The 27,147-nt window shown below is 33.5% G+C and overlaps 3 protein-coding genes and 1 long non-coding RNA gene across 7 annotated transcripts; 1 reads left to right on the top strand and 3 right to left on the bottom strand.

The window, feature by feature from the left end:
• Window positions 1-1,869: 1,869 nt before the first annotated feature.
• On the bottom strand, window positions 1,870-19,381 carry LOC134263741 (uncharacterized). 3 transcript variants are annotated; one of them, XR_009991343.1, is made up of 5 exons: window positions 19,327-19,381; window positions 15,349-15,434; window positions 15,052-15,125; window positions 3,233-3,686; window positions 1,870-2,849 (listed from the first exon to the last, which is right to left on the bottom strand). It is a non-coding gene; the product is annotated as an uncharacterized LOC134263741 (long non-coding RNA). The 3 variants fall into 3 exon arrangements; XR_009991342.1 differs by lacking the exon at window positions 1,870-2,849 and having other exon boundaries at window positions 3,228-3,686; XR_009991341.1 differs by lacking the exons at window positions 1,870-2,849; window positions 3,233-3,686 and having other exon boundaries at window positions 14,262-15,125.
• LOC134263737 (uncharacterized) lies at window positions 8,155-8,890 on the bottom strand. The gene has a single exon (XM_062746119.1). It carries the CDS (start codon window positions 8,824-8,826, stop codon window positions 8,155-8,157), a length of 672 nt encoding a protein of 223 aa, XP_062602103.1. The 5' UTR covers window positions 8,827-8,890.
• Window positions 11,216-12,348, bottom strand: LOC134263749 (uncharacterized). The gene has a single exon (XM_062746134.1). It carries the CDS (start codon window positions 12,305-12,307, stop codon window positions 11,216-11,218), a length of 1,092 nt encoding a protein of 363 aa, XP_062602118.1. The 5' UTR covers window positions 12,308-12,348.
• Window positions 18,867-26,374, top strand: LOC134263740 (fibronectin type III domain-containing protein 2-like). Of its 2 annotated transcripts, XM_062746125.1 has the most exons (8): window positions 18,867-19,506; window positions 22,748-23,059; window positions 23,249-23,533; window positions 23,744-24,040; window positions 24,123-24,317; window positions 24,471-24,563; window positions 24,773-25,531; window positions 26,123-26,374. In XM_062746125.1, the coding sequence occupies exons 1-8, from the start codon at window positions 19,194-19,196 to the stop codon at window positions 26,128-26,130; spliced, it is 2,262 nt and encodes a 753-aa protein (XP_062602109.1). In that variant the 5' UTR covers window positions 18,867-19,193; the 3' UTR covers window positions 26,131-26,374. The 2 variants fall into 2 exon arrangements, with proteins under 2 accessions (XP_062602109.1, XP_062602108.1); XM_062746124.1 differs by having other exon boundaries at window positions 24,773-26,374.
• The last annotated feature ends 773 nt before the right edge of the window (window positions 26,375-27,147 follow it).

The raw sequence follows: 27,147 nt of genomic DNA, 5'->3' as shown, positions 1-27,147 counted from the left end.
ATAAGAAATGCCACCCTCAGGTATCTCGCACAAATGCCTGATAAGGTACTTCAATTTTTTGTGAGTAAAATTGTTAAGGTTTCGTCAAAGGTCAACATGTCTAAAATTTTTTTTTACAATAGCTCCAAAGCTGTGTGTGGTATAAAGTCAAAATGTTTACAGTTAACATATATTCAAATATTTGTACCTATCTTCAAATAATTGTACCTTTCTTCATTTGAATTGTACATATCTTCAAATGAATTGTACCTATCTTTAAATCAATTGTACCTATCTTCAATTGAATTAGAGATAGGTACAATTCAATTATACCTATCTTTAATTCATTTGAAGATAGGTACAATTGATTTGAAGATAGGTACAAATGCAATGAATTGAAGATAGGTATAATTGATTTAAAGATAGGTACAATTGAATTGGACCTATCGTTAATTACTCAGATATTGGCAATAACTACTCCCTTTATCATACGTCATTTCTGATACGTCACAGCTGGCGCGAAAGTTTATCGGATTCTTCATCTGGCTGCAATACGAGATATACCTACATGAGATACATGTGGTATTTTTATAAGTATATGATGCTTTTTGCACATTTTGAATTAACCTTTATCCTTTCATCCTTGTTGTCGTCGCTCTGTAGGTTCTGTGCGTTTCCCTCCATACTCAATATTGTCTCCAAGGGAGCGTTCATTATTTACCAACAACATAAAACGAATTGAACCTAGGTATAATTGAACTGTACCTATCTTCAATTCCGTTATGGATATGTCTTAATTGAACCTATCTTCAAATCAATTGTACCTATCTTTAAATCAATTATACCTATCTTCAAATGAATTAGAGATAGGTATAATTCAATTGAACCTATCTTTAATTGAATTGAAGATAGGTGTAATTCTATTAAAGATAGGTATAATTCATTTGTACCTTGGAATAATTATCAAGAGATAGGTAAAATTATTTATACCTATCTTCAATTCAATTGTACCTATCTTTAATTCAATTATACCTATCTTTAATTCAATTGTACCTATCTTCAATTCATTTGAAGATAGGTACAATTATTTGAAGATAGGTGCAATTATTTGAAGATAGGTACAAATATTTGAATATATGTTAATTTGGCGTTCCATAAAGTTGGACGTGGATGGTCTGTGAAAGGTTGTTATTGAAAGCATGGCATGTATAAAGACAAGACCCCTGTAGAACCCGCCATTTGCAATGTACTTTCGCTTTCAAGTCTTAACATTTGGACAAAATAAACAGGGAAAACAACTTTCCAGTAGCTATCCAAGTCCAACTTGGCCTTCATTGATAAACATATTTTGTTTCTGCAGTGATGGTTTTCACTAAAAGCTCGGGAATTAATTAGGTGCATTTTCTGAAAAAAATAAGAATTTTTAACAAGATTTTTTCTCAATTTAAATATTTTTTCCAAGTATTTTTTATCAAGTGATACTTTCTATCTGTTAATCACTGAAAAATTTATACACTGTAAAAGTTTTAACTTTATACCTCACATAGTTTTTGAATTGTTGTAAAAATAAATTTTTGGACATGTTTACCTTTGGCCAAACCTTAAAAGAGCCGTCTATGTAAAATTGAAAAGTTGTTTATTGTAAGAACTTTATTCTAAACATCTTTACTTATCATAATAATCCCCCTTTCAAGATACATGTATATATAGTATAGAAATTTCGCCCTTTTACCCTTATTTACTAATACATGATCAAAACAGTAAATGACATAAATATGATTTTCTTCAATCCAATTTATTCAATTTTTTTTAAAACCGATAATAACATGATCGAACAATAAACCTTTTTAATTGTAGGTTTTCAGCAAAAAAATTGTGGTTATAGATGTCAGAATGTTATACAAATGATATGAATTATAATATCACTTTTAAACAACGGCTACAATACAAGAACCAGCCATCAATCTTCCATTTCAATTCATTGTATAAAATATACATCATAAATATATACTTATAAATCTTCGCTTCAAAATCAGGTCGTAAATCTTAATACTAATTCATAATTAAATAATAATTTGTCATTTTATGTAAATAAAATAAGCCGAAGTTGTTAAAGATTCAATATAGTATGAATATCTGACTCAATCAATCTTAATTAATAATCTATTAAATCGTTTTAGCCATCCTTTCTCATTTATATCGACAATTTTAAGGCTTCTAAGTTTGATATATTTATTATAGTGTGGAAATAAAAATTCGATTTACCACAAACGTTAGGGACACTCACAACAATTGCATAGACATTTTTTTTTCAAAAAATAATCGAAGAAAAAGTATTTCAGTGAATCTTACCAGTTTCATATGCTTACATATTAAACTGCAAGTCATTCCCTCAACTACACATACACATATATCGACGACGTTTTATCAATTGAACATTGTTATGTCGACTCGATGTATTCCAGTGAACTTGATATAAAAACTCACAGAATCTGCAATATTTGTTTCATATTTGTATGTTTAGCTGACTATAGATGAAACATAGGGATATAACGAGCGGTAGTCAAGCTCAAGAGTCCATAAAACAATACAAAAGAGGAGCAGACAACCATGGACTTCTAAAAAATCAGATTTGGGATCAGGTGCCATGTTGGAGTGTGTATCCCCTGCCGACTGGTCACACCCGCCGTGTGCTCCTTGTCATGATCGGGAAATAACAGGAAAATATGTCGTCAATTCAGTGTGTAAATAATAGACTAACAATTAGTATCAAAACATCAGTTAGCATTTGACTCAATGAAAAATTGTTTTTGCTAACAAGGTCATTGTATCGACCATAGAACTTTCGAAAGAACGACTTTAAGGAAGCTCTAAACACTGCAGACTAAAGAGCTCTACTTATAGGGTAATTTTATGCAGGTAGAGTGATCTACTCTTAGAAGTAAGATTTCAAAAAATGTTATTTACAGTTATTTAAACGATTTATGATAAATTAAAATATTTTAAGCATTATACAAGACCAAGAATAAGAAATTGATTCATTATTTTCATTTTATTCCTAATGAAAGTAAACAGCAGTGATTTCTGCTCACAAATAGTCCATTGTCTTTGAATAATTTTCCTGTGGAAATAAGGCAGGTACCCTACGTTACAAATGAATGAAAACGTCTCGTATGTGCACTTTACATGATATATTTTTCTCCAAGTCCAAAAAGCAGTTTCTGTTGGTGTTTAGAGCTTCATTTAACGAGACTGCTGATATTCTTGTTTCATCCATTTGTTTGTCAATAGTTTACTTCATTTAAGATCTTGTGTATCGAATCAACTGAGAGATACAAGTCCGTGTGTAGCGATGAAGGTATGTTGCTGCATAAGTAAGGGAAGCTGACGATTGAAAAGTTAAAGTCATCACGTTTATCATAGAGGTTAGCCGTTAGATTACCAAATACGTCTTTTTCAAGTAAAATATCCAAATATGAAACAGATGTGTCAGACTGTGTAGTATCTGTGGTATAGATGATAAGGGCCAACTAACTAAATGGTGTAACAAAGATGACGTCAGCTTTTCCATCTTCAACTTTCTTATTTACCACGTAATATTCCCTTATCATCTGCATATGGTGTTTACGTCTCCCAACTTAGATCATCCTCAGGATTAGCTGATTCCCTTTGGAAATTGCATTGTAGGAATAATTTCTCCAAGTTTTCTGAAAAAATAACCAGTCAGGCTACTAGTATTTCAATTGTTTATGCTTACTCAATAGATTGCAGGAAAAACGTAAGCATAATGTATAAAACCAGAAGTCTCTGTCGAGACTGAAGCTCTACTGGTTTGTACTTATAGCAAAGGAAGAGAAAAGTTCTTAATTATTTGGGAATTGAAACTTTACCACAGCAATAAAAAGAATAATGATCCTTGATTAAGTCTCTTTATGTTCTTAGTGTTGTCTACTTGCATGCCACATTATATTATAATCAGACTTAAACTGTATTTGGAGTAGCATTTTGAGAGTTTTTAACAGAAATTTCTATTTTTAGTAACAATGGCAACACCGTTCATCGAAATCAAAAACCGATATACAGAATTATGTATCTAAGTGTAGTGTACTTGTATGCCAAGTTATATTGAAATCAGACCAAAACTGTAGGAGGAGAAGCATTTTGAAAGAATTTCACAGAAATTTCTATTTTTAGTAACAACGGCAACACCGTTCATTGAAATGAAAAACCGATACAAAGAATTATGTATCTTAGTGTAGTCTACTTGTGTGCCAAGTTATATTGAATTCAGACCAAAACTGTAGGAGGAGTAGCATTTTGAGAGAATTTCACAGAAATTTCTATTTTTAGTAACAACGGCAACACCGTTCATCGAAATAAAAAACCGATATATAGAATTATGTAACTTAGTGTAGTTTACTTGTGTGCCAAGTTATATTGAAATCAGACCAAAACTGTAGGAGGAGTAGCATTTTGAAAGAATTTCACAGAAATTTCTATTTTTAGTAACAACGGCAACACCGTTCATCGAAATCAAAAACCAATAAACAGAATTATGTATCTTAGTGTAGTCTACTTGTATGCCAAGTAATATTGAATTCAGACCAAAACTGTAGGAGGAGTAGCATTTTGAAAGAATTTCACAGAAATTTCTATTTTTAGTAACAATGGCAACACCGTTCATCGAAATCAAAAACCGATATACAGAATTATGTATCTTAGTGTAGTGTACTTGTGTGCCAAGTTATATTGAAATCAGACCAAAACTGTAGGAGGATTAGCATTTTGAAAGAATTTCACAGAAATTTCTATTTCTAGTAACCACGGCAACACTGTTCATCGAAATCAAAAACCGATTCACTGAATTATGTATCTTAGTGTAGTGTACTTGTATGCCAAGTTATATTGAAATGCAGACCAAAACTGTAGGAGGAGTAGCATTTTGAAAGAATTTCACAGAAATTTTTCTATTTTCAGTAACAACAGTAACACCGTTCATCGAAATCAAAAACTGATACACAGAATTATGTATCTTAGTGTAGTGTACTTTTGTGCAAGTTATACTGAAATCCGACCAAAGCTGTAGGAGGAGTAGCATTTTGAAAGAATTTCACAGAAATTTCTATTTTTAGTAACAACGGCAACACCGTTCATCGAAATCAAAAACCGATACACAGACTTATGTATCTTAGTGTAGTGTACTTGTGTGCCAAGTTATATTGAAATCAGACCAAAACTGTAGGAGGAGTAGCATTTTGAAAAATTGTTTACAGACAGACAGACGGACAGACAGACGGACGGACGACGGACGCATTACTATCGCATAAGCTCTTCTGGTCTCTGACCAGTAGAGCTAAAAATGAAATAAAAGTAATGAATTATTCTACATAAGTCGTCAAAGGATCATATATAATAAATCAGTTAATTAGTATCAACATATAAAGACAAATTATGAACATATAATAAAGAAATATTAGTTTGTAATATCAAAAATAAATGTATCAAAGGATCATTAGAATCATCATACAACAGTTATTCCAACAGATAAAGACAAGATATTACAATTCTCATGTTGTAAATTTTGTATTTACTGCCATCCGGTAAATTCACAATTAACAACATTAGAGAACTTAAAGACAAAGTAACAATATCAACCAGAAGTCTCTGTCGAGACTGTAGCTCTACTGGTTTATACATAAAACAAAAGAAGAGAAAAGTAGCAGCTGGGACTTGAAACTTTAAAATAGCAATTCATAGAAAAATGGTCCTTTCTGCTTATCAAAATAAAAACCAATGCACAGAATAATGTATCTTAGTATAGCCTACTTGTGTGCCAAGTTATATTGAAATCAGACCAAAACTGTAGGAGGAGTAGCATTTTGAAAGAATTTTACAGAAATTTCTATTTTTAGTAACCATGGCAACATCATTCATCGAAATCGAAAACCGATACACTAGTTTATGTATCTTAGTGTAGTCTATTTGTGTGCCAAGTTATATTGAAATCAGACCAAAACTGTAGGAGGAGTAGCAATTTGAAAGAATTTCACAGAAATTTCTATTTTTAGTAACCATGGCAACATCATTCATCGAAATCCAAAACCGATACACAGAATTATATAACTTAGTATAGCCTACTTGTGTGCCAAGTTATATTGCAATCAGATCAAAACTGTAGGAGGAGTAGCATTTTGAAAGAATTTCACAGAAATTTCTATTTTTAGTAACAACGGCAACACCGTTCATCGAAATCAAAAACCGATGCAAAAAACTATGTACCTTAAAGTATTCTAATTTGTGTGCCAAGTTATATTGAAATCAGACCAAAACTGTAGGAGGAGTAGCATTTTGAAAGAATTTTACAGAAATTTCTATTTTTAGTAACCATGGCAACACCGTTTATCGAAATCAAAAACCAATGCACAGAATTATGTAACTTAGTGTAGTCTTCTTCTATGCCAAGATATATTGAAATCAAATCAAAACTGTAGGAGGAGTAGCATTTTGAAAGAATTTCACAGAAATTTCTATTTTTAGTAACCAAGGCAACATCGTTCATCGAAATCAAAAACCGATGCACAGAATTATGTAACTTAGTGTAGTTTACTTGTGTGCCAAGTTATATTGTAATCAAACCAAAACTGTAGGAGGAGTAGCATTTTGAAAGAATTTCACAGAAATTTCTATTTTTAGTAACCATGGCAACATCATTCATCGAAATCCAAAACCGATGCACAGAATTATGTAACTTAGTGTAGTCTACTTGTGTGCCAAGTTATATTGAAATCGGACCAAAACTGTAGGAGGAGTAGCATTTTGAAAAATTGTTTACAGACAGACAGACGGACAGACAGACAGACGGACGGACGACGGACGCATTACTATCGCATAAGCTCTTCTGGTCTCTGACCAGTAGAGCTAAAAATAAAGCAACAGCATTAAGGACAAAACATCAGCATTAAACGACAAAGTTTTTGCACAACATGAATGTTTATCACTTTAGACAGGAGAGGCGTTTCATGGTATAGTTATTCAATTTGTAAATCTGCACTAAAATGGCAGCAAATATGTTGAATCGTTATAGATTTATGAATAAAATACGTTCCCTAGCCTCGCCTCGTGTCTCTTTGTATCACGTCCCGAGCAGTAAGTAATTAAACTTCGTTTTAGGGTCTCATTATACGCTAAAGAGAGGGCGAGGAATAAAAATCTTCATGCGATTCGTAATATGACAGCAGGAATCTACCAGGTTTCATTTTTTAACATTACAGTTTAGAGAAACGCCCAAACTAATATTCTTATACCGCAAATTCTTTTAATAAAAGATTGTCAAGTTTATTAGTACTAAATAATTTGCAGATGAGAAGTATGTTGATTTTAAAATTAAACTTAAATGGATCTATCTGTAAGTAGGAATACGTACAATGTATCACTGTATACACTAGAGTAAGAAGTACCGAAAAATATATATTTTTAAATACATAGTTTAAGTAAGTAATGAGTATTGGGATTTTCTGAAAAATGTAGATAAATGATATCAAGATTCTTCAAAGAAAAACAATTCCAGATGTTGACACGAGCTTGTTGTCTAGATTAAGACAATCCTGTTGTTTATAAAGACGTAGAATAAAGAGGTTAATTTGGCATAATAAATATGAGCCAATAGAAAAACCTAACACCATTTCACGTCATTATATTATCTCAGAAAAGTGTAACTCAAACAAATGGAAACTTGAAATTAATTTTATTAAAGTGTGGCGATATTATGGGCACGGCTGTTATTTAGTTTCAAATGCAAAACAAACAATATGGGCAATGGGCAGCCAACAAGAGCATGCCCCAATCAAATGCACAAACCACATTCAACATCAAAGCAAATCATATATCAAGGTCATTACCAAAGGTCAAAGTTCATATAGTGGTAAGTCAAAGTTCATACAACATCAAAAGTTCAAAGTTCACAACATCAAAGTTCAAAGTTCACCATATATATATATATAGAAAGCATTGACCCTGGGAGGTGCAGAGGTCAAACCTTACAATATAATTACCAAAATGCCGCTTATACGCCACAAGTTCCCTGAGATGAGGATCAGAATGAAACTCATCCAGGGAACTCCGCCACCATGGTGGGGGTAGAGCGGCATATCCGAACAGCCGTACCCAGGACCCTTGTTAATTAGAAAAGCAGGATTGACCATGCGCAACGATAGCCTCAAGTCCCCCCTGGAGAGAGTTTAGAAAAATGTTATTGCCCAACGAGGACAAGTGTACCCCATCCTGTAAAAACAAAGCTGGATCAGGTTTAATGTCTGTATGGCGAATTATTGCGCCCCCAGATTGCAAGACAACTGCAGCTATACCAGAATTAACCCGTTTGCGTGCATTTTCCATAGCTTTTAAATTTGCTGAATAGCGCCATTGGAGACGCGGAAGTATAAATGACCATATAATCCTACTGTTTCGAAAGTGATTCCTTAGAAATAAAACCAACTGCTTTGCAACCACCCTTATTTTTCTGATCGATATATTGCCCAAGTCATTCCCCCCACAATGTATAAGGATGAAATTAGGTACAGGGCCCACCTTTTCAAGAGTTCTAATCTTTTGTTTAGTTTTACTTAACTGGAGGCCACTATAACCCTGCCACCACAGGGAGATGTGTTTTCTTTCTAATGTCAAATTTGTACCACCTGGTCTTAATACAGCTTCCAAAAAGGCGTGCTTGATTATTGATGAACCCACCAACCATATTGTCTGTATATCTAAAATTAGATTAAAACTTTGGTATGCGAATGTAGGATTTGTAAGAATTAGATTTCCAACGACCAGATCTCTGAATGTCATGAGTTGAAAATCCTTTTAACGCGAGATCAGTACTCGCGCCGATACGAAAAGAGTGAGATTTGTATCCTGAGATACCACGCAAATTTAGGTGCTTTACTGCCTTACAAAGTACCCCCGTAAATTGATATCGTGTGAGGGGATAAATCGAAGTGTCGAAATAATGGACCTGAACCCTGTATTTAGTAATGAGCTGATATGGACATGCTACACCACCCTGCTTATCTATTTGTAGTACTTTGCCTTTACCTAACTGGTCCGTTTTCGAATACTGTATAGTCAGTAAGAGAGATTGCGTTTCGTGATTAATGGACAAATTGTCGATTTGAATTGTGTTTTGTTGATCACCTTCTCTTGTATTAACTGTTAATTCGCCAACTCTTAAAAATCCATGAAATGCCAGGGAGAATGCAGCCGAGAAAAGAGCTGTTTCAAAAGCATTGGTACATATTATGGGCAGAACTTGAATAATATTTAGCAAAATTGTTTTCGTTATTGGCAATCTAGTATCTACTTTATGTTTCAAACGTTTCATGCCCTGCAATAACTTTGTAACCAATTAAGAACTCCGGGGTTGGATCGTGAACACTCTGCAATTTACAATAAAATGAAATGGCAGACAAGTATGACCTCACGGTACCATATGCGAGGCCGGATGAAGATGAATGCAAAACGAATTGCACGACTGAGTTTAATGTAGGGGGCCATGGTGTGCAATCAATGAGTCTACATACTTTGTAATAAGCTGCCATTCCAGCCCGATGAGCTTTATGTGTGTTTTCAGATACTGAGGCGTCTAAAAGTTTAGCAAACTCAGGCTGGAGATGATGTTGCGGAAAGATAGGGGTACTGGGCAAGGGTGTTTCCTGGCATGTGGAGCTGCTTGTCGGAATCTGGCCCACTGCTTACGAGAAATTGAATCAGCTACTACATTTTCTTTACTTGGTATGTAAACTGCACGAAACAGAATATTATAATTCATAGAAGCAAGGACAAATGGTCTAAGTAGTGTCATGACCCGCTCTGATTTGGAAGTGAGTTTATTTATTATAGCGACTACAGCTTGATTGTCTATATGGAGAATGATCTTTTTATTAGCGAGTTTGTTACCCCATAAATAGACGGCCAAGACCACCGGAACTAACTCTAAAAAGGTCATGTCTTTAAGTACGTCATTGGACGCCCAAGTCTCTGGCCAAGGGTAAAAACACCATTCCCCATTGAAATAAGCACCACATCCCAAGTAAGACGAACCGGAACTATCTGTGTAAAAATTAATGTTGTTGTCTGACGTCCACTCAATATCTAAAAAATACACAGTCCCATTAAATGATTCAAGAAAACTAATCCACATGTACAAGTCCTGTCGCATTGATTGAGTTATCCTTATGCGATAATGTAATTCTGAAACTCCTATTGTAGCATTATAAAGCCGACGCAGAAATGCCCTACCTGGTCTTATGGCTCTTGTAAAGAAATTCAGTTTACCTAAAACAGATTGTAATTGTTGGAGTGTTGTCTTGCGTTGAACAACGAGATGGTGTAAAATACCCTGTAGCTCTAAGCATTTTGAATTGGGGATCTTAACTAGCATATGATAAGTATCTATCTCAAAACCTAAAAATGTCATAACCATAGTAGGGCCTTCAGATTTGTCCTCGGCAATAGGAACACCTATATCTTCGCAGACGTCTTGAAAATTCGACATAAGATCTGACAAGAATGGGCATCCCTCCCAGCAAATATAAAATCATCTAGAATATGATCAATTGTTGATGTTTTAGAGCGCTGTATCGTAGCCCACTGCAAACTTGTAGAAAAATCCTCGAAAACCTTACACGAAATGGAGCACCCCATAGGTAAACATTTGTCTATGAAATAATTACCCTGAAATTTAAAACCCAGGAGATCAAAATCGCCGGGAAAAATTGGAAGAAGTCGAAATGCGGATTTTATGTCTCGCTTACCTATGAAAGCCCCCTTCCCTAATTTAGCAATCATCTGAATTACTGAATCAAAGGATGAATATTGTACAGCAGTTTCACAAGGATCTATGTATGAATTCACACTACTAAACTTCGGGAAAGAGAGGTGCGTTATTAGACGCCAGCCCAAATTATCCCCCTTCGGCACTAACCCAATTGGAGATAACCTAAGATTAGAAATTGGTATTTGCGTGAAAGGACCCTGTATCCTCCCCATTTCAATTTCTTTGTCGATTTTCTCTTTAAGTTCATTAGGATGATCGTCCGCGGATTTCAAATTATTACATTGAATTGGTAATCTAGGCCCATGATAATAAAGTTTAAACCCTTGAGAGAACCCTTGGATTAGGCGATTTGCTATGATTCTGTTAGGATAGTGGACGAGACATTTTTTAAGGGCGTGTACATTAATAGGCGTTGAACCTAGACGCCATAGATTGCGGGGTGCGGAATCTTGGTCTTGAGTAGGTGGGGCGCTGGGTGTTGCTGCTGGAATACCCCTTATAATTGGTATTTGCGTTGGTTGAATACCCCTTAAAGTTGGTATTTGCATTGGTGGTTTGTGGACGAAAACTTGACTGTCCATAGAATTGACCACTTGAATTTTGTTGGCGAAATACTTGTGCGGACCCAGTGTTTGAGGCTTGTGTAATGCAATGTATCTGCGGATGGTTACTACCACATCGAATACAGCTGTGTTTATACATGCATGGGAATTTGTCACAAGATCCCTTGTAATTGAAATTGTAGCATTTATCATTATTGGTTTTGGGTGCATTTGTTACGTTATAAGCAGGCCCAGAATGCATATACATTAACCACAATTCCGAGTCAATTTCACCCCAGGAAGACACAGGATTTTGCTCTTTGCGCAGCCTAAACTGCGTATCATATTCTTTCCAAGATATAGCCCCCCTGCTAACACCCATTCTTACGGTCTGTATGTACTTAAGTAGGTCAAGAGTCTTGGCGGGATGTGCACTCAAGTACACACTTGCAAATATGAGCATAAGGTCAGTCCATTGCTCAATATTTTCTACCTTTTTTGGGTTGGCATCTTTATAAATTATCTCACCCATACTATTCATAACTAATTTCTTTTCATCAGACCCTGATTTTGGTGTTACCAATGTGGCCAAATCAATATACTGCCCACTAATAATACGTTGTCTGACTGTGCTAGAAACATTCATACCAATCATATGTATTGATGGGACAGGAGCAGGGGTGGTGCCAACATCTGTTGGAGTTGAGATTGTTGCTCCAGAGGTGGTCGGTGCAAAGGATGGCCCTGCACTTCTTGTCAACGTGGGTTGCGCTTCCGCCACAACAGAAGTTGATGGAGCCTGGGTTGGTGGTATTGGTACTGGACATCCTGCCGACGCCGTCGACGAGTACGTCTGGGAATTCACAGACACTGTAGCCTGACTACCACTTGGCTGCTGTGTGGCAGTCGCTGATGGTTGAGCCATTCTGCGCTTCTTAGCTCTCGGTGGCATCGTGTTCAGAAAAGAAAAGAAAATAATTATTTATTTTTATATATATATATATTATTTTGTATATTTGTAAGAAAAGAAATTTAAATTAATTATCTCCTCATTCTCACATGGTTATTTCTTTTTATAAAGTTAGCCTAATTTTTTTTTTTTTTTTTTTTTATCTCCCCTTGGTATAGAAATCTGAAACGTGTCGGATCAATTTATAAAACAAAGAAAAATTAATTAAGCCAAGGCAATATGATATAAATCCTAACGATCAAGATAATTGACTTAATAATCATTATATCTTATCACATACTTACATCATATAATCTGTTTTAATGAAAACTTATATAGATACAAAGTGGTCGGCTAATACAAAATGGCCACAACAGACGCTAGAAAAAATTATCATTATAAAATCAAGGATCATCGGGAAATCATGAATAAATACTCCTAAATTGATTGCAGCAAACAACTACCAAATAGATAACAAAAACATCCATATGTATTATACCCATTAACTATTTTTCTAAATATCTAAATTTGCAAAAAAAATATCCTTTAAAATTGTACCAACCTCATTCATTGTCTGTGAATGAAAAGGGATTAACGGATGTTGACTAAGGGGGAATAACTCTAATTGATTATAGGGATTATAGGCGGATCAATGGATTTTATAACATAGGAAATTAACACTTTCTTCGATAAAAGCCTCCAATTCGAATAGAATTGGATGTGATAATATTTATATCAAATGTTTATTTGTAAAACTCTTGCACTTTCATTAAAAATCTGCTAATGTTAAGAAATGTATTTGCATATGTTGAAAAAAAAATATCAAAAGATGAAACAGCTTTACAAACTGCAACCCCAAATAAAATGCAAAGTTCAAAAATAATTTTAAAGTTTTAATTAATTTGCTGGGTAGAATTATGAGGTGTACTATTGCCATCTTCATGATAAAAAATTGCTTGAGCTTAAAATAATTTATCTTCAGAAGGTTTAGAAAATTTCGCTTGAATTTATTTCATTAAGATATCATAAACATGTAGATGTACAAAGTGCATACATAGAGTCTACGAATAATGTGCTTTAATGTGAATAAGTGATTAATGACCACTTTACTGTCCTCTTTGTGAAGAAAACAAAGCAAAAACAGATGATGTTTAGTGCCCCTTTTAGTGTGTTGAAATTAAGATGCCGGCACGATAATCAGGAGAACGGAAAATTAATGTCACGAGCATTCTCTTTTGAATTTTTGTTTCTTTATCAAAAATATTTTTCATCTTTATATGGCGTTTAAGACACAACATTCTTTAAAATTCGGGTTTTTTTCTTTTTTTTGACAATTTAATTATCAAAATGCCCAAATTTCAATGAATAAATTTAAATTCAAATATATTCTGAAATAAATGGGACTTTTTCTCCATTTCACTTTATCTCATATATATGGCATTAATAAACATTACCTGGCTTACTCTTTGTTTCAGTTTATTTCAAAGTTAATGTGATAATTTAGATGTTTCTTGATATTATCTCTAGCTACAGTTAAATGATTGCGAATTTCTTACCGGAAGGATAAGTCAAAGTAACGACTTTTTAACCCTCAAATGCACGAACAAACATTTGCTCTATTCTTGCAATATTTTTGGATCAAAAGTGTTATTTAAGCATGAAAAATGGCATTGATTCCTGACTCCCTAATATTAACAAACAGTAACGAATTAAAAAAAAAAAACAACATACATGTACATGATAATCACATTTAAATCACACTATACTGGCGCTAGTGAAGTGAAGTGAGTTTTTGAAACTTTTTAAAAACTTGAAATGAATTTATAAGCAATAAACGGGGATTGGAGGTGGAAGAGGGGCAACACTCTGGACCGATTTGTCATTCATTAACCAAACTTCATTTTTTTTACTGATGCAAGCTGGTTCTATTAGTACGCAGTGCAAAATACCATGAGATTATTTTACTTTATGGCCAATGCCTTAACTTGGTTACTAAGACCAAACAAACAAAGCAAAGCCATTGTTTAGCAACTCTTTTGCATCACCGGACACCAAGCCCAGCATGTATTTTGGTCAAGTCTCTCATGTTCTCTTTAATTCTTCATTGACCAGAAATATGTGGGAACATCAAAACAATAATAAACAGATAAAGGGATTAGATGAGGTGTCGACATATCTTCCCACACCGGTATAAATCGTGCGATGTAAGTATTCATTGATGACATCTCTTACACAAGCCATTCGTGATTTTCAGCTCGTCATCTCGGGCTTGGACAACATTCGTGACACCTCATTACCGTACGTAACGTGTGCCCATACAAAAGGTTTGTCACAAAAGCAGACCTTCTAAACGTTTTCCAAATTAAAAAGAGTTGAAGGTTTTGAAATTAATTCTGATTAGCGGCAGGTTTAGTCACGTTTTACCATGTTTTTGACAAGTACGAGTAAGAGAAAAATTATTGAAAATGAGAAACTTGTCATTAAACACAATTGTGCTACACTCAAGTTATTATCGTCTGTTAAAAATAAGTATAAATTCATAATGACGTGAAATATTACGCAAATTATTTCAATATAGATCTATATGAAGTGTTAGACATTGTTGAAAATAAGTTACATTTTTAGCAAACAAAGCTTGTAACAACCATTAACACTAAGAGTTTATGTTGTTTAGGCTCATTGCTTCAACTGCAACTTGGATAGCTCTTCATCTTTTACAAAGTAATTCAGCTTATACCCAAAGTTACCTTTAATTTTCTATAATGTTAACCTTCCAGTCAATGGAAGTGAATTTCATGTGCAATTCAAAGCTTCATAAAATCTGTATATTAACAATACATGCGTTTTAAGGAATCCAGTAAATTTTGAAACAGGATCTTAAATCCCAACTTGAGTAAAGGAGAACTTTAGGAATATTGTGCTTAAACATATTCAAGATATACAAGTAGTGTATCTTCAAAAACTCTAAAGCAATTTTGGACAAATTACATCATTTGAAACGTATGTGCCTTTTCAATACTTTACACAAACATTTCCCACAGTACATTAAAATCTGGCTTTTTGTGATCACAGGCAAATGTATCTTTGATAAAGAAGAACTCGTATATTATCATATAGTGTGGTTTATCATCTACAAAAAATGTTTTGATTTGCATGCAAAGAATTTGGTATTAAAACATTGTTAAAAAGTACTGTACGTCCTAATGAACACTACTCATGTAGTCTTCAGAGACCATGATCCTAAATAAGGAAGAACCTAATTAATGTTAAGTCAAAAATCTGAATAGTGTTATGAAATCAAAGTGGAAGACAAACAGTCCAGAATAAATCTCTATTTAATTTTGCATAATAAAACTGCTGTTTTCTGCAGATTTATAATTTCAAAACACCATATTTTTTTTTTTTTTTTTTTTTTTTTTTACAGATGTTTGATAATCTTGACTTGTCTGATCCTGAAACCATGCAAAAGCTCACTCCTTGATGACACATGAACCCATCTCTGGTATTTTTAGAGATCCGTGTTAAATCTCCAAAGCAATTTTGGAAAAAAATTATCAAAACGTATACATTTTTTCAATACTTTACATAACCATTCCTCACAATACATTACAGAGTGGCTTTTTGCGATCATTAACAAATGCATCTTTGATTAATATAAATACGTAAATTTTGTGATTTGTCATGTACAAAAAAAAATGATTTTGCATGCACAAGTACGTACTCTGAAATTGGCATTAAACATTGTTGAAAAGGACTGTACGTCCTTTACTTTATTAACAATATCCATGTCGTCTTAAGAGGCAAGGCCCCTAAATCATGGAAGAACATAATGTTAAGTCAAAATCTGTATAATATAATGAAATCGAAATGGAAGAAAACAGTCCAAAATAAATCTCCATTCAATTTTGCATCACCTAACGGTTGTTGTCTGCAAATTCAGAATTTCAAAACACAATAATTTTTTTAACAGATTTGTGAACTTTTGACTTATGTCTATTTCATGATCCTGGGGCTATGCAAAAGGATCATTAAAAAAAATTAAGACTAAAGTCAAATTTTCAATCACTTGTAAAATGCTTATTTATTGCTTACCCAATTTCTAAATTTGCAGATAAAAGCATTTTGGTGATGCAATATTGATAAATATTTATGTTTTGCACTATTTGACTTCTTCTTAACTTCAACACAATATTAAGATTTTTAATTAAGCTTAAGATCCTTCCGGAGCCAGCTCTTCTAACGATCTGTTCCGAGATTGAAATAAGAAAATCTAAATGAGATGAGAAAAATCTTGCTATGGAATTCAATTCTTCATTTCAGTATGTAAAGTTGTTCTATCAATTCACAATACTTTTTCTTCAAATCTGAAGGATAACTACATTTGTCTGAGCATTACAGAGTGCTCACGACGAACGTGGCTGGTCAAAAAGGGATGTTTACCCCTCCGAGACACCCTGATCCCAGCCCTGTTTTTTAAGGTTTTCAATTGTGGTTTTGCTCCTTCAACGAATCTTATTATTTAATAGGATTAAAGCTTGATCTTACCTGTTATAATATTTCGAAGGTAAATTAGATAATAAAAATCTACGAGTACAATGTTTTTTTTTTATATAATCATGATAGTTGTGGTGGTGACAATGATGGTAATGGGGAAGGAGTTGTTTGCAGTATTTAAATTCAACCAAGGGAAAATGTTTCCCATATGTAGCATCACCCGTGACCTCAAAGGCAAAATCATTCATGCAAAAAATATTTTTTTTATTTTAAGAATTAGGCCAAGATATACATGTATATTTTCCAATTTTCAAACCACTGGTAGATATTACACATTAACGTCATAAGTATAATCTTCACGTTTGGTTACTTTTGGGGGAAGCAGTGAAATAAACTTGCCTCATTTTCATAATTTTTATATTAATCTTAAATTTAAAAAAGTTATTATAGAACAAATCTAAAACAGACTCGTTGATTTTCATCTTGTATGTTTTTAATGTTTGATGTTAACTTGTAAGTGGCCAATACGTTATGTACATGTATAAGAACATAAGGGACAACATTAGATAATTTTGAGACCCTTTTCTACAGAATTTCAAACAATGGCAAACTACATTGTACATCTATACAGTTAAGCAAATTTAAACATGAAACTGTTTTTTTACAGTTCTTTTTATGACATTTCACAATCTTAACATTCTCTGTGGTTTTATGCACGCACTAGTTCTGAATAGATGGTTTACACAAACTGGCTTTTTTCAGTTAATGATTCATTTTGATAGATCGAAGTTTATTTTAACAGATTAAACATAAGCATAGAATTTTAAATGAATGGAAACTAAAAATAGAAATACAGTATAAATTTTATATACATTCAGCATTAAGCATTAAATAACTGAGGCTTGACTGATGCCAACAATATTGCACATGTCTAAACCACATCTGAACCTCGCTGTTAAGTGAAATACATCCTTTGTATGTGTTCTTTTAACAATGTTTGTACTAAACAACACTTTATTACGTAATAGTGACAGTTGAACACATCTTTCTTAGTTTAATGATGATATATCATTTAAAAAATGAAAGGATGATTTTGTAATATTGATTGACTTGTAATATTGTACACGTAGTGTATCCACAACAAATTATCAGAAAATATGCACCTTTAACCAAGAGATACAATAAATTACTGTTATGGTTTTATGCCATCCGCCATGTTACCTTGACTTATACTTTTAAAAATGTTAATGATGTTTCCTTGTAGATTGTAGAAGTGATATTTTCACAAACTTTTAATTTTCTATCAGCTTACGCAGTTTCGAACCGTTATAGTGAAATTTTTGGATTATTTCATGTCGATCGGATAATAAGTCTATGTTTCCTCTGCATTAAAAACTGTTTTAATTTGTCACTATTATTTATGTGAATCTCTGAAAACAATTGTAAAATTTTGATGCGATTAATTAAAATCAGTTTAGTTCAAACTGAAGCAAGTTCTTGGAAGTGTAATTCATGTGTCAGCCACGTGTTACGAAATTAATTGTTCTTCATCTTTTTTGTTTCGTAAAACTATTAAAGTTCAGTCTTTCGGGAACTATTTGAATGTCGTTAATTTTAAAAATTTAAAAGCTAAAATACTGTAGTAAATGTTTTCAAAACGGGTTACGAATTTTATTATCGAGGTTATGGAAATGACTTTCTATATGGTGAGAGATTCATCTGAAGTAAAATGTTCCAATAGAAACAGTGGAATATGGTTTAATTATATTTGTTTGTTTTGTTTTGTATTTGTTTTTTTAAAATTACTATGTTTTTTCTTAAATTTCTAATAATAAAATCCTGTGGTTCAAATGCTGGATATTACGGTTTATTATGTTAATTTATGATGCCGTCTTTTTCCATGTAAGTAAAAAAATTGGATCCTGTTGGATAATTATATTAATCTGTCTGTATAATGTATAAATTATGATGCATTTAATCAAATTTAACTAGCATAAATTTACATACAAATTACATAATATTAACATAAGTACTTGCGTCGTATTTCCTTAACTAGAATAAAAGACTGTTCTGTTAGTATATATTTCTGTTAGTGTATATGATCATGCTACTTTGTATATTTATTTCCCACAAATAGCCTAGGGTATCGAGAAAACAGAATAGAAAATAAGGATCATACGTCACAATAAAGAGCCCTATAATTGTACTTGTACGAGTATAGTCAAAATTTGATCCATTCGAGCGCGGTTGTCGGCAATGGCAGAGTTAGCCATGAAATCTGCTAACTGAGGATGGCAAAATAGTTTTTTGAAGTTTGAAGAGTTTTTATACTATATATATTTATTTACATCTATTTTTTGTACGCTTGGATTTTATACACATTTTTTTTTTCAATATGAAGAATTCCGTAGCATTTCGACTCTTTGTGATTGTGTGTGTTTGCTTACAACAACTTTATGCACAGAATAATAATCTAATTGCCATCCAAAATCATATAGACAAAATTATCATGAATTCTCAAATCTTACGAGATGTTGTTCAAGCTGAGATGACGAAACAGGGAATTTCACCGGGTGCTGGCTCCCCTCCGTCAGCAAATGTGGCATACTCCTCCTTTATTGATGAAATGGAGGGAAGACTTCGAATTTTGGAGGAAACTACCGCCTCGCTATCAAAACAGATGAACAGATGTCATAATGCACCATCACGTAAGTACCTGATATCAAGTAACTAGATATGTTTAACTATATCACCAGGTTTTGTAACGTTTAATTAATGTTAAGAATGCATTATTTTTTTTTTCCTTTAAGCCAGCTGGCTTTTTGTAAGAAATTAACTTTGGTATTAGATGTTAATTGTACATATTCATCTGTAATTAAGACAAATCAAACTTTGCAAAAATATGTAAGGAAATTTTAAAAGTGTTCCTTTAATGGGTTCTAAAGGACTTACAATTTCAACAAAGAAGTATTTGAATTTGATTCTTAAAAAGAGGAAGAGAAAAGACAAAAATCCCTATATATGCAATTAGGAAGAAGGAGAAATTTTCGTGAGAGATGTAACGAGAATTCCACTGTTCTATTTGATGTTGACATGGAATGTCGATGTATGACAGGAAACAGCCATTTTTTGTGGCCATTTTTGTACCACAAGGCCAGTCTTGTCTGCGAGGGCTCGTGTCGTGTTCTGTTCATCATATATATTTGGTCCACTCAAGCAAGTGACTAAAACATGCATAGTGGTTTGTCATTTATGACCTAAGATATGTTTTTCCTCGATGATTCGTGTGCTGTCATTCCAATAACTTACTCTTGCTAAACGGACAACGGATTTACCTGTATATGGCCTTTTGCGAAACCAGTTTATCAAATGTCCCCAAAAATAAACCTATAAAATAGAAAATTTATTCATATTTTCCAATGTAAGAGCGTTGCATACGGATCTGTATATCTCTTAAAATTATTCTTAATTCCTTTTAAATGTTTTTTTATTATTTCGCTGGACGTATTTAATTTTTTTTAATATTAGGTGGTACGTGACATCTAATTAAAATGCGAGGACTAGGTCTACCTTTTCGTCTCAATTTGCACTTTGATTAACGATATGACATAAAACTGTATGACAGAGTAAAACCGCTGTGAAATTTTTATCTTCTATGAAATGTTTGATGAAATTCTAAATCCAAAAACTTATGCAGCAGACTAATGAATTAACTAATCAGAAGTTGCTAAAAATATTTCATTGCGTAAGTGTTACTAGTGAAGTCTTACAGCAAGTTTTTGCATGTCCTTTTTTTTTTTTTTTACTTTTTTTTTATTTAATTGCAACCACAAATGAATTTCATAATATTTTTTTACGTATGCATAAGAGTATATGATACAAAATGCTATAAATATTAAAGACCAATTTTTACTGGCTTAATAAATGCTACAACACACATCTATCGAGAACTATACCTTTAAAGGCATCGAAATTCTAAAATTATTACCAAAATCTGTCCACTCTTATGTCTTTTGAAATTCAAACCAAAAACCTTAAAGAACTAACATTTCTTTCAAAAAATTCTTAAAAAGACTCTCTAAAGTTTTTATTTAAATTTGTAATTGACTTGCATCGATGCCTCATTATACTATAGGAAATCAAGTGTTTTCACAAAAATGTCCAGCACCAACTAAAGCTTCAAGTATTGTTTTCATGTACATTTTTTCAGCCCGTCCAAACTGTTTTTCAAATTCTGTAACATATTTTTACGGTATCTTATCTCTCAACTTTTTGTTTCTTAAAAAAAAATCCTAAATCTTGTGTTTTATTTATGGCCTATTCATTTTGATCAGTTGTTTTTTTTTTATTTCAGTTGCATTGCTCTTATTTAGTTTTAATTCAAAAAGTCGTGTTTCAGGATCAACACATAACACACGGTGAACAGAATATACATGTAGCAAAAGTAATTAGTCTTATATATACATGTATACGAATACCTTTCACTCAATGACTTGAGTTATAGGATGGCAATATGTGCAGATATTATGCTAACTGTGCAAGGAACACTGTCCTTGATCAATTACTGTGTATACTTATAGTAACGTCTTGTGATATTTACTGCTTAGACCCATAGCAATCTTCAGATACAAAGGTCAACCTTCGGGTCAAAAGTTGACCTTATTTTGTCATTTTAATGTTACGGTGCACACACATATAATCTCTTAATTGGTCATATTAATGTTCAAATATGACAATATCTTTCATAAGCCGTGAAGTAACGCCGCATACGTGAAGATGAAACACACGTGAGCTAACATGTCAGTTACATTCGCTACGGAAACACGTGTATTGTCATTAGGAGAACCATTCTGTCGCTAGTAGTATCAAGCCCCGAGGACAAATTATAGAACAATGCCGTCCTGTATATTTCTTATATATTTCATCCATCTCTTTCTCGTAAATTGGTGTGTTATGATAAGCACTAATTGTATCCATTCTATTAACTATATTATCAAAAATGTTCCATGATTTATGACGATCTTGTTAATTTATCATAGAAAACACATAAAATAAAACCAAACAAAAACATCTTTGTGGCATAAATAAATATGATGTCAATCCATAGTGACATTAAAAACCTTTATTTAAATTATTAATCAACACAAGATTAACATGTTTGTCAGAGGAAAGTTCCGTAAAAGAGAAAGAAATCCTATCTACAATAAAAAGCCAAAGGGAAAAATCTTAGTTGATTCTTATTTTGGGTCGCCAAGTTACAATTAAATCAAAACTGCTATAATATCTTAGACACGGTGCAATTAAAAGAAAATGGCACCTGTCGAGAGCTCAAAGATTAATTTATAAGGAAATGTAAATGTTTCCGCATCAAGTATATGATTAATTCAATTTTAAAACATTTTTAACACCTTTTTTAGGTTCGCATACTGGTAATTAAGAAAAACGAGTTAAAATACATCAGAATGGTAGTTAGCTGCAGAACTGTAGCTCACTGCTTGAGAAAATTCGGACAGATAAAGCATTTTTTTTTCAATCAGAGAGCTACAGTTGTGCAGCTGAATGGTAGTTTGAAAAATGTTTGAAACTACAGACCAAATTTAATGAATTGCGGGAGAAATGTTTCATTACATTAATGACTTTGACGCATGGGTCTTACATCACATCGACAGTTTTGATATTTTAAATTTTTGTTAAATTGTCACTGTAATAAATGTGATGAACATGACGAAAATATTTCTTCTGAAGATAACTTTCAGAATTGTCTCAAACAGTATACCCCCCCCTGCCTTTTTCATAATACAAAAATACAAACATCAAGGTTTTAATCGATTGTATAGCTATCACAGAAAGGATTTTGTCATCATACTTATTTGTGGCTACTAAAAGTGAAAAAGCAAAACTAAGGCCAAATCTGTTCTAAAACTCACTTTTTATAAATCTTTTTTTCAGCTCCTTCGCCACCAACAAACGTCATTGCCGAATCTGCCACCTCTGACAACGTGTCCTCAATCGTCGTACGGTGGGACCCTCCAAATCCCGTCCCAGACAATCTCCAATACAAGGTGTACTTCGCTGCCGTCGACGAGACAGGGTACCAGCCCCAGGGTGAGGTCGTCTTCAGAATTTGTGATGCTACACAGACATCTGCCTCTATCACCGACCTTTCTCCAAGGTCAAACTACCAGGTTCGGGTTGGAACCGTGGCGGGTATAGTCACCGAGGCATCCAGTGTACCACAGGTCGTCGAAACTCCTGACATCAGTAAGTGCTAAGCACTTCTTTTCCTGAAAGATATCTAAATTGCATTTTTAAATATTCTAACAACGAAACTATTGTACTATTCTTCTACATCACTATTGATTTTTTTTAAATTTGCTAAAAGAAAAAAAAGAGAGATCAGATATTCTATAAAACACATTCTTATAACAATATATTTTTTTCCCTTAACAGTCCCATCCGAGCCAACAAATCTTAGAGTAGAACAAACCACACCTAATGCAGTTACGTTACTCTGGGATGCTCCCCAAATCGCCGGAGTTGTGACATCATACGTACTGTATTACCGAGAGAATGGTAAATCCCTACAAATGACAGAAACCGTGGAGCCACCATCTTCATTTTACACTGTCAACGATCTGTCTGAAGGAACTAGATACGAGTTTCAAGTGGCTGCCAAATCCAATAACGGTGAAGGCCCGAGGAGTCAGTCAGTGGATGTCCAAACAATTGACTTTAGTGAGTTGGTTTTTCTAATTAACATGGCAGTATTTCTGTATCAAGCAAAACAAAAAAAAATGACCCTAATCATTACCATTCACTTACACAGTGAACATTTTTTTGTACTTGATGAAGGTTTTGCATAACTAATTGATATAATAAATGCCAGATAATAAAGAAAATGAAGTTTCATGTATACAATTCCTATTCACAATTTTCTGTTTTTAGATCCACCCCACCCTCTGGATCTTAATTGTACATCTCTAAACAAGACTTCAGTTCTCTTGTCCTGGAAGAAACCTCTTACACTTCCTGGTGATGGAATCATCCGTGGATTCAACATTAACTACACAGATAGCAGATACAGAGAGTTCTTCCTCTACAAAACACCAGATGCAACCGTCAATGAAGCCGTCATTGAAAACCTCGAGCCCGCTACTGTATACTATTTCCAAGCTTCCTCAAGAACAAGGAAAACATTTGGAGGAGGCGGAGCTGTCGTCATGTGCAATACTAAAGCAGATGGTACGTTTCAAAATCCAATGTTTAAAAAATACAAGCATTTAATATTTTATGGAATCCTGTATTGTTTTTACCTCTTTTTCAGCTCCCTCTAAACCTAGAAATGTCCAGATCGAATTGTCGAGATTAGATCCACCACAACTTACCATTAAATGGATTCCACCATACCATACTTATGGTCCTTTGATAAACTACACTCTTCACTGGGGTGTCAAAAATGGAGCTCTGAGGAAAGAGAAAATCGCACCTTACAGATTGCGATGGGACTCAGATTATTTAGGTAGATATTCATATACTTATAAAACTTCTATTGAAGTACATTAGAAATAAAATGGCATTTCTTTATCAAAAGAAAAATGTTTTCATAATATTGACCCTTTTACAACACTGGTTCTTTAACAACTGATAATATATCATGCATTTTATTTGGCAGATGATGCTACTGTTCACGAGTTTAAATTATATGCTGTAAATTCAGAAGGATTTGGGGAACCAGCAATAGTTCAATATACTACTCCAAAACGAGGTACAGCTTTACAAGATACCACTTTTTGAGTTTCCTAATTCAGTCCTTCTTTTTAACATCCAGTAAAGTAAGATAATGAAAAGAGTTTCGGAGATGATTCCGTCAAGATTAATCACAAAATGCATATGTGTAAAAACGGGTAAAAATCTCAAGCAATGATTACTTCATCCAATTTGAATACTCTTTCAAATGTATTTCTTTTATTACAGAAACAATTGTCCCACCAAATGTTACTGTTGATCGTGTTAAAGGAAAGAATAACACCACGATGTTGAGAGTCAACTGGGATCCACCAAACCAACCTGTCGAAGGCTACAGAATCTTGTACAGGAAGTTTGAGTGGGTTTACAGTGGCAGGTGGAAGCTGAAGGAGCTTAATGATCCTAACGCCCTGCAAACAGAAATTGTGGTAGATGAACCTAACTATTCACACATTGTCGTGGTTAGAGGTACTGCTAAACGTCAGAATCCAAATTACCCAATCATGGGTGGACAGATTGGAGGAAACATGGGTAATCCAATGATGGGATCTTCAGGTCAAATGATAGGAAATCAGGGCGGCCGAATGAGCCAGCCTATGGTCAATGGAATGATGAACCAGGGTGGCATGCCTCAAAATGGCCAGATGATGCAAATGAGAGGAAACATGGGTGGACAAATGAGCATGGGCGGAAACATTGGCGGGAATATGGGAGGAAGTATGTCCACTAGCATGTCAGGCGGTATGCCCAATAACATGGTAGGAAATATGCCCAATAATTTGGCAGCAAATATGCCCAACAACATGCAAGCAAATATGGCCAACAATATGGCAGCAAATATGCCCAACAACATGCCAGGAAATATGCCCAACAACATGCAAGCAAGTGTTGCAGGTGGTCTTAGTGGATCAACAGGATCTCTGGCTAGTATGCAGATGAATAGAGGACCAAATCAGTTTGGAAGTCAAATGAACATGCCAATGCAAGGTAATCAGCCAAAACCTCCACAAGGGGGTAGTCAGCTGGGTCAACCCATTAAAAGAAATTCAATGTCACAACCCCTTTCACAAGGTCAAATTCCAGAACCCCCGGGTTTCAATAATGCAGGATTTCAGCAACAGTTTAGAGCATAGGAAAACTATAATTGTGACTGATCAGGAAAAATTGGTATAAATTTAGTTATACTGAAGAAACTGACTAACATGTGAAAATAAAAAAAGATATTCATAATTCTCGGGTTTATTAATCGAGATATTTTCCTATATATAGGAAGAAAGAAAATTATATTTAATGAAACATTAAATCAAGCAAATAAATAATTTAAACGTTAAGAAATCACATTCCATCAATCAATCAAATGACAATATTTGATTCACTGTCGGAACATACTTCATAGATAACCATTCAATTCGTTCTAACATGGAGGGATAAGGTATAAAAGTGCAAATTTGAAATGGGAATGAAAAGGTTGAACTAAAATGCAATTTATAAAAGTTTGCATTTTCTTTCGGATAATGTCTCTTTTGAAATTTGCATTCACTGAAAATAATATTCAAATTATTTGACTTCTTTCTTTAGGCAAATAACCATTCATCATATCATGTAAAAGTGTCTGGGATGGCGCAACAATCATCTCCATAAGAAAGTCATTCGAACACGCCCGACAACATTGTGTATATGTACAGTCTTGAATTCTGGTGTATGCACAGCCACTCGTGGTGTTTGATTTGACCAAGTGCTGAAAAACACATTGATTCCATATGTCATTTCATTTATCATCTATTTTGTTTTTGTTTGTAGACTCGTATACAAATAAATTATAAAACACGAGTTGTTCTTTGTCTTTTCCCAAATACATGTACATCTACTGAACAAGGTAGGTTCCTTTTTTTAAAAGAGACATTTTCGATATTGGTACTTTATTTATTGAAAATACATAATTATCAATAATACAATTATTGTAAATATAATATTGCATTGATAGCAACGCAGTGTAGATTTGATTCAATGTCTAAAATGGTTTCGATCTCTTACAATCATATGCACAGTACAGAACTTAAACCTACTCTCCGTACAATATATATACAACTATAATAACTTATTTTCAAAAGTATTGCTGTAGTTTTTTCTTTCTTTCATAAAATAGAAAACATCTAATTTATTTCAAAACAAAAAAATGAGGTCATTTAACTATTTCCTGATAGTTTTCAAGTTGCTATAAACCCTTTTCCTATGACATATTTTGTCTAGGAGTTATTCCCCTTAGCCCCCATATTGTAGGGCAACAATCCCAGATCCCTTCATTATTCAACCAAGTTCAATTTGTTATACTGGTTACTGAGGTAAAGATAATGTTATTTTTCTTATGAATATTTGTTTGTTACATGCAAAGCCTCTATTAATTCATGATTATAAGATTGTGAACATATTATTAATTGCCTATATTTCTTGTATTTTTTTAAAACTGGTTGATCTATTTTATTGATTTTAAATTCACAAATTTTGCCCTACAAAATGGAGGCTAATGGGAAAACTCCTATGGCAAAATATGTCACAGGAAAAGGCTGTTTTGGTTAATTTTTTCTGGAGAATAATAAAATATG

Source organism: Saccostrea cucullata, unplaced genomic scaffold (genome assembly GCF_032062105.1).
Source record: "Saccostrea cucullata isolate Sc308-1 unplaced genomic scaffold, CSIRO_AGI_Scuc_v1 ctg350, whole genome shotgun sequence".
NCBI classification, from domain to species: Eukaryota; Metazoa; Mollusca; class Bivalvia; order Ostreida; family Ostreidae; genus Saccostrea; species Saccostrea cuccullata.
The sequence above is the reverse complement of the archived record's forward strand: the minus strand, read 5'-3'. Positions and strand labels throughout refer to the sequence as shown.